At 42.5% G+C, this 12,302-nt stretch overlaps 2 protein-coding genes across 4 annotated transcripts in view; one reads left to right on the top strand and one right to left on the bottom strand.

Moving 5' to 3' along the window:
• The window catches only part of dntt (deoxynucleotidyltransferase, terminal), a 114,661-nt gene that overhangs the window by 48,188 nt on the left and 54,171 nt on the right, over positions 1 to 12,302 (bottom strand). The window lies entirely within an intron of this gene.
• LOC146695871 (zinc finger CCHC domain-containing protein 12-like) lies at positions 6,171 to 11,552 on the top strand. 3 transcript variants are annotated; one of them, XM_085478345.1, is made up of 3 exons: positions 6,171 to 6,374; positions 6,451 to 6,512; positions 7,139 to 11,552. In XM_085478345.1, exon 3 carries the CDS (start codon positions 7,871 to 7,873, stop codon positions 9,566 to 9,568), a length of 1,698 nt encoding a protein of 565 aa, XP_085334471.1. In that variant the 5' UTR covers positions 6,171 to 6,374; positions 6,451 to 6,512; positions 7,139 to 7,870; the 3' UTR covers positions 9,569 to 11,552. The 3 variants fall into 3 exon arrangements, with proteins under 3 accessions (XP_085334471.1, XP_085334472.1, XP_085334470.1); XM_085478346.1 differs by having other exon boundaries at positions 6,171 to 6,341; positions 6,451 to 11,552; XM_085478344.1 differs by having other exon boundaries at positions 6,451 to 11,552.

The raw sequence follows: 12,302 nt of genomic DNA, 5'->3' as shown, positions 1-12,302 counted from the left end.
CACACTCTGATCTCATCTTGCATTCTTTCTGACTCGCAAAAAAGAGACATCAAACCCTGCCTTCAAGTTGCAGATTAGCGTGTTAGCCAGGACCATCTGAAATGCACTTTGACTTTGATACAGGGCCTCACCAGAATGAAAGAAACTGATTTGTGAAATGAAAGCAAAGCGGTTTGTTCATCTGTCCGCATGTGCGTCCTCTCAGTGTCAGTCGGAGGAGCCATTACTGATCCAATTTTATTTAGATCTCAAAGTGACTAAGCCTCCGTGACTGCCGAATAACCTCGGCCGTATGGGCAGCTCTGTCTGAATCACTGATTTAGCCACAGGGAAAACTCTCCAATTACCAAGCATGCTGACCAAACACAGAACAATAAAGCCTTAGTTGAATGGCATCATAATGACTGCAATGCATGCAGACCTCAGCCTTTGCAAAGCAGTGCTTAAACAGTATTTAGAGACAGAAATGATAGATGGACGAAGGATGAGGCATGGCCCTCTCCGTCTCTTCGTCGCTATAGCCGGGGCCAAGCTGAATCTCATCTGTCTGCCACAGAAGCTGGTGGCTGACCTTGCTTCTGCCCCCAAGTTATACTTTCAGAATTTCAGTAGTAGAAGGGGGTGGGCAATGAGGGGGGGGAGGGAAAAAATGATGAACCCCTTTTTACAAGGACGTTTGGAGATGGATGTATTTTTAACTCCCTTCAGGCTGTGGAGGGGTGCTGGATGAAGGGGGGATGGGTTGGGTTCCAGGGGCTGCCTATGATATTAGGCCTGAGTGAAGACATGTCTGCCCCCAGGGGCTCGATTGCAGATGACAAGGTTACACGACTTAGAGTCAACCTCTGCTACCTCCACTTAATCACTGTCTCTTGTGTCCTCGTCCCTCCAGACGGTCCCCTCTCCATCCCCATTCTGCCCACCCTGCTGAGAAGAAAGCTTCCGGTCTTATCACGCCGTCCCTTCTTGGCTTTCTAAAGCCTTTTCTAACACCTGCCCTTACCTGCCTAATTCACTGTCTCACATCCATTCTGCCTCCTATCCCCGTACATTCGCACATCCTTTCACACCTTCACCTCGCTGCCTCTGCCTATAGTGGATTTAAGTGGCTGCAAGTGGTGAGAGCTCCGCGCGATAACATGCAATAAGTAGGAGGTAATTATCGTCAGGATGGACCTCTGAAGGAGTGCAGAGATGCGGAGGTGGGGATGGAGGAGGGTTGGAGGGTTTGGAAGGGTTTATTTTTAAACCCCAGCTATGTCAAAAAAGAGGTCAGTGACTAGACTAGACTAGACTAGAACAGGCAGCGTGATTCTGCTCTTTATCAAACACTCATCTCTTTTTCATGACCCTCTTCAACTATGCATTTATGCAAGGTTGAAGACAGTGTTGACAAAGAAAAGTCCTTCCACAGCCACATTTTCTTGCGCTGCCCGTTTTTATCTAACCGGTCTAACCAACACTGTCCATGATGGCCTTTTACAGATCAAGTTTTTCTCCTGCATGTGTCACCCTGCTCAGAGGAGAGGTATCTGCCTGCAATTATACTAATAGGGACTTTTTAGCAAGCAGCACTGAAGGGAGGCATAATGACTGGGATGTCATTTAGTCCTGTTAGTAGGAAATGTTTTCTTGGTGTTTTCATGGGCAGTGTCTCTTTGTTGGGGAGTATCAGACAAAACACCTGCAGCAAAACATGCAATTCAGCTAACTCAGCTTCATGTACAGCCACTGATGAGACTACTGTATGTACTCGACATGATTTTTAAACCAAGACAGAACACCACGGATTTCATTCATTTTCAGCTCAATAGACTTAATATATGTGTTTTTGACGGGGGATAAAAAACAATAACATGTTTGACTTTTATGCTTCAAACCAGCAGCAATCTCTGGGGTTGACCAGAATATAGCATTAAGGAAATGCCAAGACCTGCAGTTCCTTTAATGGCCACTTGAGGCTGACTCCAAAGGTGAATCCGTCACCTTTGACTCAGTGTTATTATGCCTAACTAAACAGCATTAAAACCATGTTTACAGCTGAGTACAAGTATACAGTTGATTGAATGACTGAAAGTTAAGCACACAAAAACATATCTCCAGCTGAAACTAGGTGCGTTTTCCGAGCTAAAAGGATAAAGCAGCCAAGTTCCAAAGAAAAACTTGAAAAGGCATCAGAACTATTGCTCAACACCACTTTTAAAAAAATTATGAGTCTGGCTCATTGGAAGCAAAATATGAAGAAATGAGAAGTGGTTTTAAACTTGTACTGTACGTGCATCGGTTTATAAATCCAAGCTTGCACACCAAGCTAGCTTGTTTTCACTGCTTACTTACCACTTTACCCTCTTCCCCAAATAAAATTAATTCTGGCTCCAAAAGAAGAACTTTGCAGCAGCAAAAGGACAGGGCTTTGGTTTAATTAGTAAATTTCCCCCAATAAATTTGGAAACGAGGCAAGAAAAGGAAAAGTCCAGTCTTAGGAAGAGTCAAAAGTGATAGAAACAACATGAAAACAAGTGACACTCTCAGATATGTACAGACTGGAGAGAGCTTCAGGATCCCGCAAGGACACGTGTTAAATCTGTTAGATCAGTGAGAAACAATACCTGTGTTTATTGGCCTCGTATAATCAGGTGTTTTAAAATAATCTGGCCCTTGTGACATCGGCGCAGTGAGGCAAGATGTGGGAGAAGTTATTAATGTGAGTCGCAGAATTTAAAAATGTCTTCTTGTGTTAATAGTTTTATTCAAGACTGTTAGGTTAGTAAAAATCTCATGTGTCTCTTGGCACCGTGACTTTTCACAGTTTCTAACTAGGCCACTAGAGAAAGTTAGGAACTACAGCTTTAAAGCCTGCTGCTCTTCAATAATCACGAATCACAAGGACATTATTCATGGATGAAAAAAAAAAGTTTTCCATCACATTTGAATTTTATTCCTGTTTCTCAGAGTTATCTAACTATATATCCAATCTGTTGAGCAGTTCCATAACTGAATGAACTAGTAGACGGTGAATAAACCTGGCCTACTTCATTGATTTCCTCCTCCCATGCACAGAATAAAAACTTCAAAACTAGAGGAGGTAGGTGTAATACTGCATACGTCTATCTATAATTTAAACACCCTGGATATTTGTTTCAATTGTTGTGCTTAACACCCCAGTTTCATGTAATTGCAAATGTCTTTTATGCAATAAGTTGAAGTAGAGCACTTCTGGAACCCACTGATATTTGTCACATTACCATGATATTAGCAGCAAATAATTGTTGTCATTTGAGTACAGTCAGTAATTAAATCACTGTGTTTATGTAAACATAATCCGACATTAACATTGTGTCTCTCTGTTTTATCTCCTGTTCGTATATTTCCTCACTCTGCTCACAGTCACTGTCTGTTTCTCTGTCTCTCTTTTTCTTCTCCCCTCTCAGCCACTTCTCATTTTTTTTGCCCATTTTCCATTAAAGGCTCCATTTTCCACCATGGGGCATCCAGTGCTGACCATGGTCCTTGAAAGCCCTAAAAGAAGTTCTTAATGTAACTGCTAAATTGTACTTTTTTGTTCCTAGAATCACTCACACCTTCCAAATCTCTTTTCATTGCAGGCAACTAAATAACTTCTTTCTCTCTAATTTTCACAAAAAAAGGGAGCTGTGTTTCCAAGGACACAGCTCTGAATCATGAAAAATTGACCAACTCCTTTAAGTGATTTAGTTTTGAATCATGCTGAAAACTTCAGTATCTTACAGCGACCGCGAGTGAAAGACTGGCTTTTGGTTTCAGGAGGTTTTTCAACATATAGTGCAACAGTTATATATATATATTATGTACCAGAATATGCATATGTCCCCTCTGTGACTTGACTTATGGTGGTGGAGGGGTCCACAGGAGCTATGTTGTCGGGAGGCTTTTGCCCACTAGTACGGTCTCACTTGGCAAATTGGTCCTGGGTGAGGGACCAGACAAAGAGTGATTCAAAAACCCCTATGAGTGAAAGATCTAGGGAACAGTTCACACTGCCCACAATAGGGATAGGGTTAGATGGGATGGTCTATTTTACAAACTGCTGATCTACCTTGATTTTTCATCTCTAGGATTTACAGAGAATGGTCTGAAATAGGGAACCTATCCAACAAGCAGGATTTCTCTGGGTGAAAATCCTTTGTTGATGCCAGAGGTCAGAGAGAAATGGCCAGACACCTAAGGTGATAGTTAGGAAACAGTAACTCAAGTAACTAGCAGTAACTCATTATTCCCACTTATGCAGAAGAGCATCTCTGCATGCACAACAAATCAAACCTTGCAGCAGTTGGGTTAAAGCAGCAGAAGGAACCAGGACCACTACTGTCATCTATGAGCAGTAGTGAATGAAGGTACAATGGTCCCTGGTCAGAAAGCTCATTTCCTCTCAAACTAGTTTATTAAAAATGGAAATGAGTTCACTGGACTCCTCCACAACCATCAGATCCCAATCAAACAAAATTGATGTAGGTCACACAAGCATAGGAATAAAGTCAGGGGAAAATGTTCAAATGGGTGCTAAGAATTAGCCCTTTTTTACCCATATTTGAAGATATTCCATTAAATCATACATATTCATACAAGCACCTTTTCTACATCTACGTACTTTCTATCTAACGTCCAGACTCTCCTGAACACGCTGGGAGCAACTTGGGTTCAGTATCTTGCTACAAGGATACTTAATCAGCAGCTGATTTGTATGAATTTTATGAATTAGTTGGGTGTGGTTTTGGTCAAGGAGGTGAGCCACAACCACTCCCAAGTAATAAATCACAAATAGCTGTGTGTGTTGCTGTTTGTGTGTCTGTGTTATCTGCCATACCATGCATTACATATAGGTTTGTATGTGTGATTGTATGTGTTTCTATGTGTCTGAATGTATCTAACTAGTCTGTATGGAACTTTAAGAATCAGAGGTGGATGTCACATATCTGTCATTTGGAGTAGTATTGCATCCTGGTACCTTCATAAAGTCTGCTCCAAACTACCGATTCCCACACACACATGAACATGAATACTATTGCTTCCCCACACACATCACATATGTATAGCCTTTAACTGACCCATAATCTCAGTTAAAGTTATCTTTAAAAAAGTGTTCCTCAGACCTGATTCTGGGATCCTTTCATACTCGCTGTCCTCACCAAGGCAGTGACCTTATGACCTTAACTGTTCAATCAAATTCTTTCCTCCCATAAAATGTCCTCGTCCTCACTTCCTGCAACTTTCTGCATGCTTTTCCAGTGCATGATTTGCTTACACATCCCAGGCAACAAACTAAGTAGTAAATACATTAAATCAGAATCTGTCTATAAACAACATAAAATACTTCTTCAGATGTTTTTGAACATGCACAATTTTTAAATATATTTCTGTTTCAATTCAAACATGCATAAAAATGATATTCTTCTCAGCAGTAGATGGCACTCTGTCACATGTAGTTTTGGCACCTAAAAAGATTGCTCCACCCCTAGGTCAAAAGTCAAACCCTCTGCTACTCATCATTTAACTGAAGACTGAAATGTTTTATGTCACAAAATAAATAAATAAATTTGAAAAGATTAAGGGACAGTGTAATAAACAAAAATTTGGTTTGTTGCCAGAATTTTAGGAATGTGCAAATTGGTGTGTAAGAAACATATTTTATTCTCAACCTAGATTTTGTGGTGCATCCTTTTTTAATTTAGCAATGTATTGAGCTGCAGTATAACAGTGGGCTTAATATGATCTTATGAGAAGCTTGTTTGTTACTCTTACTGTTATTCTCCATGGTTACAACTGTGGTTATGTTGAACATGGTTGCATTGTTTGGTGCACTGATGTTTGTGTGCACCCTAAGCACAGCTCTTTGGGGGGTTTTTTCTGTACTTCTTTTTCAGCACTGTTATAGCCTTGAGGGGTTCATCATACCGATTAGGAGAAACCATGCTATAGGCAAAACACAAATAATACAACCGGCTGCAAAACGCAGAGATTACAATTCAAATCTATTTCCAAAGCAGCACAAAAATTCCTGAATATGTTCAGAAGGATGGATGGATGTTCACGTGGTGTTAGAGAATGAGCGAACATGTTGAGTTTTTCAGCACTTTGCCTGCTATGGCCTGCCAGTTAAAACAGTCTGATGAGATACACAAATGTAAGTGTAACCCATGTGAAATACAGGGCTGCAAAATCCCTTTTTGTAATCTAAGGCTATAGCCTGTTATTGTCACAAGGGGGCGCTGTGATGCAGTCTTGTGTTCTGACGACCTTGCGTCTAGTGCGCAGGAAGTATTACCTCTCTCTTCCTGTGAGATCTTCCCTCTGATGGCGGTCAAGTACGTGTCGGAGCGCATGGAAAAAGTATCTTGGTATGCAATACTGCAACCCGGTTAATGAGACCAGATTGTTTTACGTATAAATGCTAATAAGGTACTCTTTTATTAGGCCCCGAACTCTGACCACAAAGGGAATAACGTCTGTCAAGTTATTTGTGTCTGAAAATCCCGGTGAGTCACGTGCTTTCGTTAGCTACCTGTTAAGTTAGATAATGTATTTCACTAGCCGATTCAGCTCAGAAACCTTTGAACAAAAACCAATCGGGAGCTATGAGAATCTGGCGTGTTGTTTCACTTCTCCTGTTGTTCTTTACAGTGTGTTATAAGTGTTGAATGCTTTGAGCTAAACGATGCCGATGCTAGATGCGATGCTAGCTGTTAATAGCTGTTAGCCACCCCACCCCGCTGAAGCCATATTCCGATCGGGGAGGTATTCAAGTAGAAGCAATAGCTCTGTTTATATTAGAATGGTTATGTCTTAATAGATATGAGCATATTTCAAGTTTAATAGTATTTGCACTGAATTAAGTTACATTTGCTTGTAAGCCTTAAGGATGAATGTCACTTTCATTGCTATGACTGTTTACATTACAGTTTAAGCTGCTGATGTTCTTTGTTGTGATATAATTTTGATAAAATTGTTGATACTGGTACAAACAAGTTACTGTAACTCTTGTAACTTGGTAAGCTAAAGGGAATGCCATTTGTGATTAATACATTTGGAAAAGAAGTTAATGAGCTCATGTTAAGAACACAAAATGGGAAAAGAAATTGATTGTTCTGCACTGTTTGTGTAGATTGGTTTTTTTTAACTACTAGAAGAATTCTGGAGAACCACTGACGGCGAGAACAGCCCAAATGAGATCCTGGATGATCGTGAAATGGTGTGGCCAGCCATGCGATCGGATTGTGGGATTTGCCTGAGAAACTGATTCAAGCAACCCTGGATTACAGATAAGCCCTATGCACTACTTTTCCTACCCGGATAATAGGGTTTGCACACTGACAATTCCCCTACAGTACACCTGTTTGGGTTTTCAACGACTTTAAAGGACAATTCAGACTGGACAATTCAAACTTCACGACAGGAACACTTTAATCTGTTTCATTCATTCCAAAGAGCTCTGATACTGTTCAGTATAAATCTTCCATTTAAATGTCTTTGTTTTGTTTTGTTTTACATGTATTCACCTTTAAAATGCACTATTAGTGTGCAATTTGGGTTATTGTGTTGTATATGTATATAAATGGTACTGAGGCAATAAAGGTCCCAGTTATTCACTTCCAAGCCAACTCCTTTTGTGAGTCTCCAAAACAAAACCTCCTCCTGAACCTAGAAAGATGTCTAGGGTCTCTATTTGAAGTGAGAGTGTACTGGTCCTGAGTAGAGGCGCTACACAAAACGTGGCGAGCCAGCCAGGAGGTTTAATTCCTTTTATTTTGGAAGTTGAGCAACTGGTGCTTTCATGCCTTTTGGGTCAAATCATTACAATTGTCCATGACATTCTGGGTTGGAGCAATAAGACAACATGGATGTAATCCAAAGTGAAGGTGTCAAAGTACCTAACTCTGTCCTAGTAGGAGGGTTAACAGGCGATGAGGTTGACAATGAGGTTATTGATTACTTAGGGCAGTTTGGTTCTATTGGAAGAGTAATCAAAGTAACTAGCACAGAGGCACAGTTTAAAAACACAGCCATTGTGGAGTTCCAATCAGGTGAACCAGTCCAGTTCCTTAAGGATAGCTTGCCTTGCAAAAGACAAAGCCGTAACCCAAGTGTTGTCCATCATATCCAGCTTCTGTCTGCGCTGTATGCTGCAGACAGGGGTTCATGTTTAACCCATTCTTACCTAACTGAACTGAAAGGGCTTGCTAAACTGAGTGGTGCAGATTTTGAGAAGGTTTTACTAGATGAGCTGGCCAGAATGAAGAAGTCCACTGAGAGTGATCCCGCAGTTGGGCCAAATGTAACAGTGCCTAATCAGAATCTGCAGCTCACTAGTGACACAGACCAAGATGAACCAGCCATCATAGAGCATCAAAGTCCTCTTAAACTGGGCAGTGATTTAACCCACTTGCCTGAGCATGACTCTCACTCATCCTCTCCAAGTGTAGAAGTGACTCCCTCGCACAGAAAAACCACTATCTACTTACCACCTGAACAGCTCACTACACCTGAAGTACAGAGAGTAGTAGTTGAGCATGTCATTAAGAACAATGAAATGCCTTCTCAAGGTCATGCAAAGCTCAGGCCCTTCTCGGGGAAAACCCCTTGCTCTACTTTCGAAGCTGATTATGATACGTGGCGCAACAATGTTGAATTCCACCTCATAGATTGTACCATATCTGACAAACATATGGTAAGGAAAATAGTTGAGAGCCTTCTTCCACCAGCTGCTAACATTGTAAAGCACCTTGGTCCTAACGCTTCTCCCTATGACTATCTCAGCCTTCTTGACTCAGCGTATGGTACTGTTGATGATGGGGATGAGCTTTTTGCCAAATTCCTGAGCACAAACCAGAACTCAGGTGAAAAGCCTTCTGCCTATTTACAGCGGTTGCAGATAACCCTGAGTAAAGTCATTAAAAGAGGTGGCATCACTACAAATGATTCAGATCGCCAACTGCTTAAACAGTTTTGTAGAGGTTGCTGGAACAACAGCTTGATCACAACCTTGCAGCTTGAGCAGAAGAAGGACAAGCCACCTTCATTTCCAGAGTTGCTCCTCATGCTACGTACTGAGGAGGACCGGCAAGCAGCAAAGTCCAGCCGAATGAAACAGCACTTAGGCATTTCTAAACCTAAGGCACATTTGAACTCCCTTGAAGTAGGAGAGTATGTCACTGATGATACAGACGTATCAGCTGTTAATGATAGGCTAGTGCCTTTTGATGCACATAAGTTAGAAAGGAAACTTGCAAAGCTACAAGCCCAAGTGGCTTCACTGAAAGCATCAGCTATTGACAGTTCAAGCCAGAACTCTGACAAGCCAAATAAGAAAACCAAACCTAAGTTCAAGATTCTTCCTAAAGAGAAATCTGACCCAAGTGAGACTAAGCCCACTAAGAAGCCACGCCCATGGTACTGCTTCAGGTGCGGCGAGGATGGTCATATTGCTCCCTCTTGCAGCAATGAACCAAACCCTGAACTAGTTGAAATGAAACGTAAGGAGTTCAACCAAAAACTACAAGTCTGGGAGGAACAGAATATGTCAGCTTTAAACTAAAATCAGTTTCTGGGGAGGGACTACCAGGAACTGAAAGTAATCATGAACGTCCCAAACCGGATCCTCAGAGCAAAGCATCTTCTCTCTCTCGTGCAGCACGACCCCAGATTAGGTTACCCAAGGGACTTGTAGGACAGAAATGTACAGCAAATGTTACCGTGTCGGGAGTCAATTGCAGTTGTCTCCTTGACACTGGGTCTCAAGTGACCACAGTGTCCGCTTCATTTTACAACACCAATCTTTCAGAACATCCCATTCAGCCTATCAGTGGCCTGGATGTTGAGGCTGCTAGTGGCCAAAATGTTCCTTACTTGGGATACATACCCATCAGCCTTAAGTTTCCAAAAAGCTTTATTGAAACTGAGCCTGAGGTTTCTAGCCTTGCTTTAGTAGTACCTGACTTACGCTCTAACTGTGACTTGCCTGTGCTGATTGGGACAAATGCACTTGATGTTCTGTACGACGAATATTGTCAAGGTAAAGATCCCAATGATTTGTCGTCGGTCTATGGCTACAGGCAGATCCTCCGTACACTCAAGGTCAGGAGAGAGATAAACCTAGCCGGAAACGATGGCTTTGTAACTCTTAAGGGCAAGGTGCAACACGTAGTACCAGCTCAAGGGAGGGTCCTCCTTGAAGGCTGTGTCAGATCCAGCAGTGCTGGTGAATGTGCCATTGTTGAACAGCCAACGACATCCACCTTACCAGGGGGAATTTTTGTGGAGTGCTGTCTTGTCACTTTGCCCAAGAAGCATCCTCATAGGTTACCTATATGGGTGAGAAATGAAACTGAGCATGACGTAACACTGCCTTCTAGATGTGTCATTGCAGAGCTCCATAGTCCTGCAAAGATATATGACGAATCACCCATTTCAACCAAAAATGATGACACTGTGAAATGTTGTAATGTTACTGCACAGCCAGTTGATGAACCTGCTCACCCAGATTTGACATTTGACTTTGGCAATTCTCCCCTCCCGCAGGAGTGGAAAGAGAGGGTTACCCAGCGTCTAAGTGCCTATGCTGATGTTTTTGCCCAGCATGATTTGGATCTTGGACATGTATCTAAAGTGAAACATCACATAAACTTAAAGGAAGAAGCACCCTTTAAGCAAAAGTCCAGGCCAATCCACCCAAATGATTATGAAGCTGTGAGGAAGCACTTGCAAGCACTCCTTGATGCAGGAGTAATCCGTGAATCAGAGTCCCCTTATGCTTCACCGATTGTGGTGGTTAAAAAGAAGAATGGAGAGGTCCGTCTTTGTATTGATTATCGTAAGCTCAATGCGTTAACAATACGAGATGCGTACGCACTTCCAAACCTTGAAGAGGCTTTCTCAGCCCTTGCTGGATCCAAATGGTTTTCAGTAATGGATCTCAAGTCTGGTTATTACCAGATTGAGATGGAGGAATGTGATAAGCCCAAGACAGCTTTTGTGTGCCCCTTGGGATTTTACGAGTTTAACCGTATGCCCCAGGGGATCACCAACGCTCCCAGCACCTTCCAGCGCTTAATGGAACGGTGTATGGGCAGCCTCAATCTGAAAGAAGTTCTGGTGTTCATAGATGACATCATCGTGTTCTCCAGCACTTTGGAGGAACATGAAACCAGGCTTCTACGTGTCCTTCAGCAACTGAGAGAATATGGGTTGAAACTTTCTCCCAAAAAATGCTCCTTCTTCCAAAGTTCTGTGCGATACCTAGGACACATCGTGTCTACCAAAGGTGTAGAGACCGATCCTGAGAAGGTCAGAGCTCTCAAAACCTGGCCAAGACCCCAGACGCTCAGTGACCTCAAGTCTTTCCTAGGCTTTGCAGGGTACTATCGACGGTTTGTGAAGGACTATTCAAAAATTGTCAAACCCCTGAATGATCTTACCAAAGGCTACCCACCATACAGGAAGGGCAGGAAGGTGACACCCGGTCCTAGCGGATACTTGAACCCTAAAGAGCCTCTTTCCAGCCGTTGGACACCTGCTTGTCAGGAAGCTTTTGGGGTAATCATAGAGAGACTGACATCAGCTCCAGTGCTTGGATATGCTAACCCAAAATTACCATACATCCTCCATACTGATGCGAGCACCTCTGGGTTAGGGGCAGCCTTGTATCAAGAACAGGATGGTGAAGTGAGGGTTATTGCCTACGCAAGTAGAGGACTTTCACCCAGTGAAAAGCGGTATCCAGCTCATAAACTGGAATTTCTTGCATTAAAGTGGTCCATTGTAGAGAAGTTCCAAGATTATCTCTACGGGAACACATTCACGGTTTTAACGGACAACAACCCATTGACCTATGTTTTGAAGTCAGCCAAGCTTGATGCTGCCAGCTATCGCTGGTTGGCCGCTCTCTCCACCTTCGACTTTAATATTAAGTATCGTGCTGGTAAGAGCAATCAAGATGCAGATGGCCTCTCTAGGCGGCCACATGATACTGTGGATGATGACTATGCTTCTCTTGAAGAAAAAGAGCGAATGAAACAATTCGCTTCCCATCATCTCTCTTCATCTCCCAACAGACAAGATGTGACAGCTGACACATTCAGTGTCTTGTGCCACCGTCATCTCTTAGGTGAATCTGACAATAGCCTACCTTCTATCACTTTGGTAGAGTCCCTTGCTCTACATACCGATGCGGTGCCAGACGTCTACGCAGATGATGGAACATTAGGTTGTTCTGTCATACCTACCTATAGTGAGGTAGAACTCCAACAGCATCAGAGGTCTGACCCAATTAT

This window comes from Copadichromis virginalis, linkage group LG13 (assembly GCF_057382275.1).
Source record: "Copadichromis virginalis isolate Kocher_CV1m ecotype Utaka linkage group LG13, C_Virginalis_male_GT1.1, whole genome shotgun sequence".
Classification (NCBI taxonomy): domain Eukaryota; kingdom Metazoa; phylum Chordata; class Actinopteri; order Cichliformes; family Cichlidae; genus Copadichromis; species Copadichromis virginalis.
Note: the sequence above shows the minus strand (reverse complement) of the source record. Positions and strands in the feature narration are given on the sequence as shown.

Bases quoted from the DNA above. Each gene is read 5' to 3' on its own strand.
- LOC146695871 (XM_085478346.1), top strand. From the start codon at position 7,871: ATGGATGTAATCCAAAGTGAAGGTGTCAAAGTACCTAACTCTGTCCTA.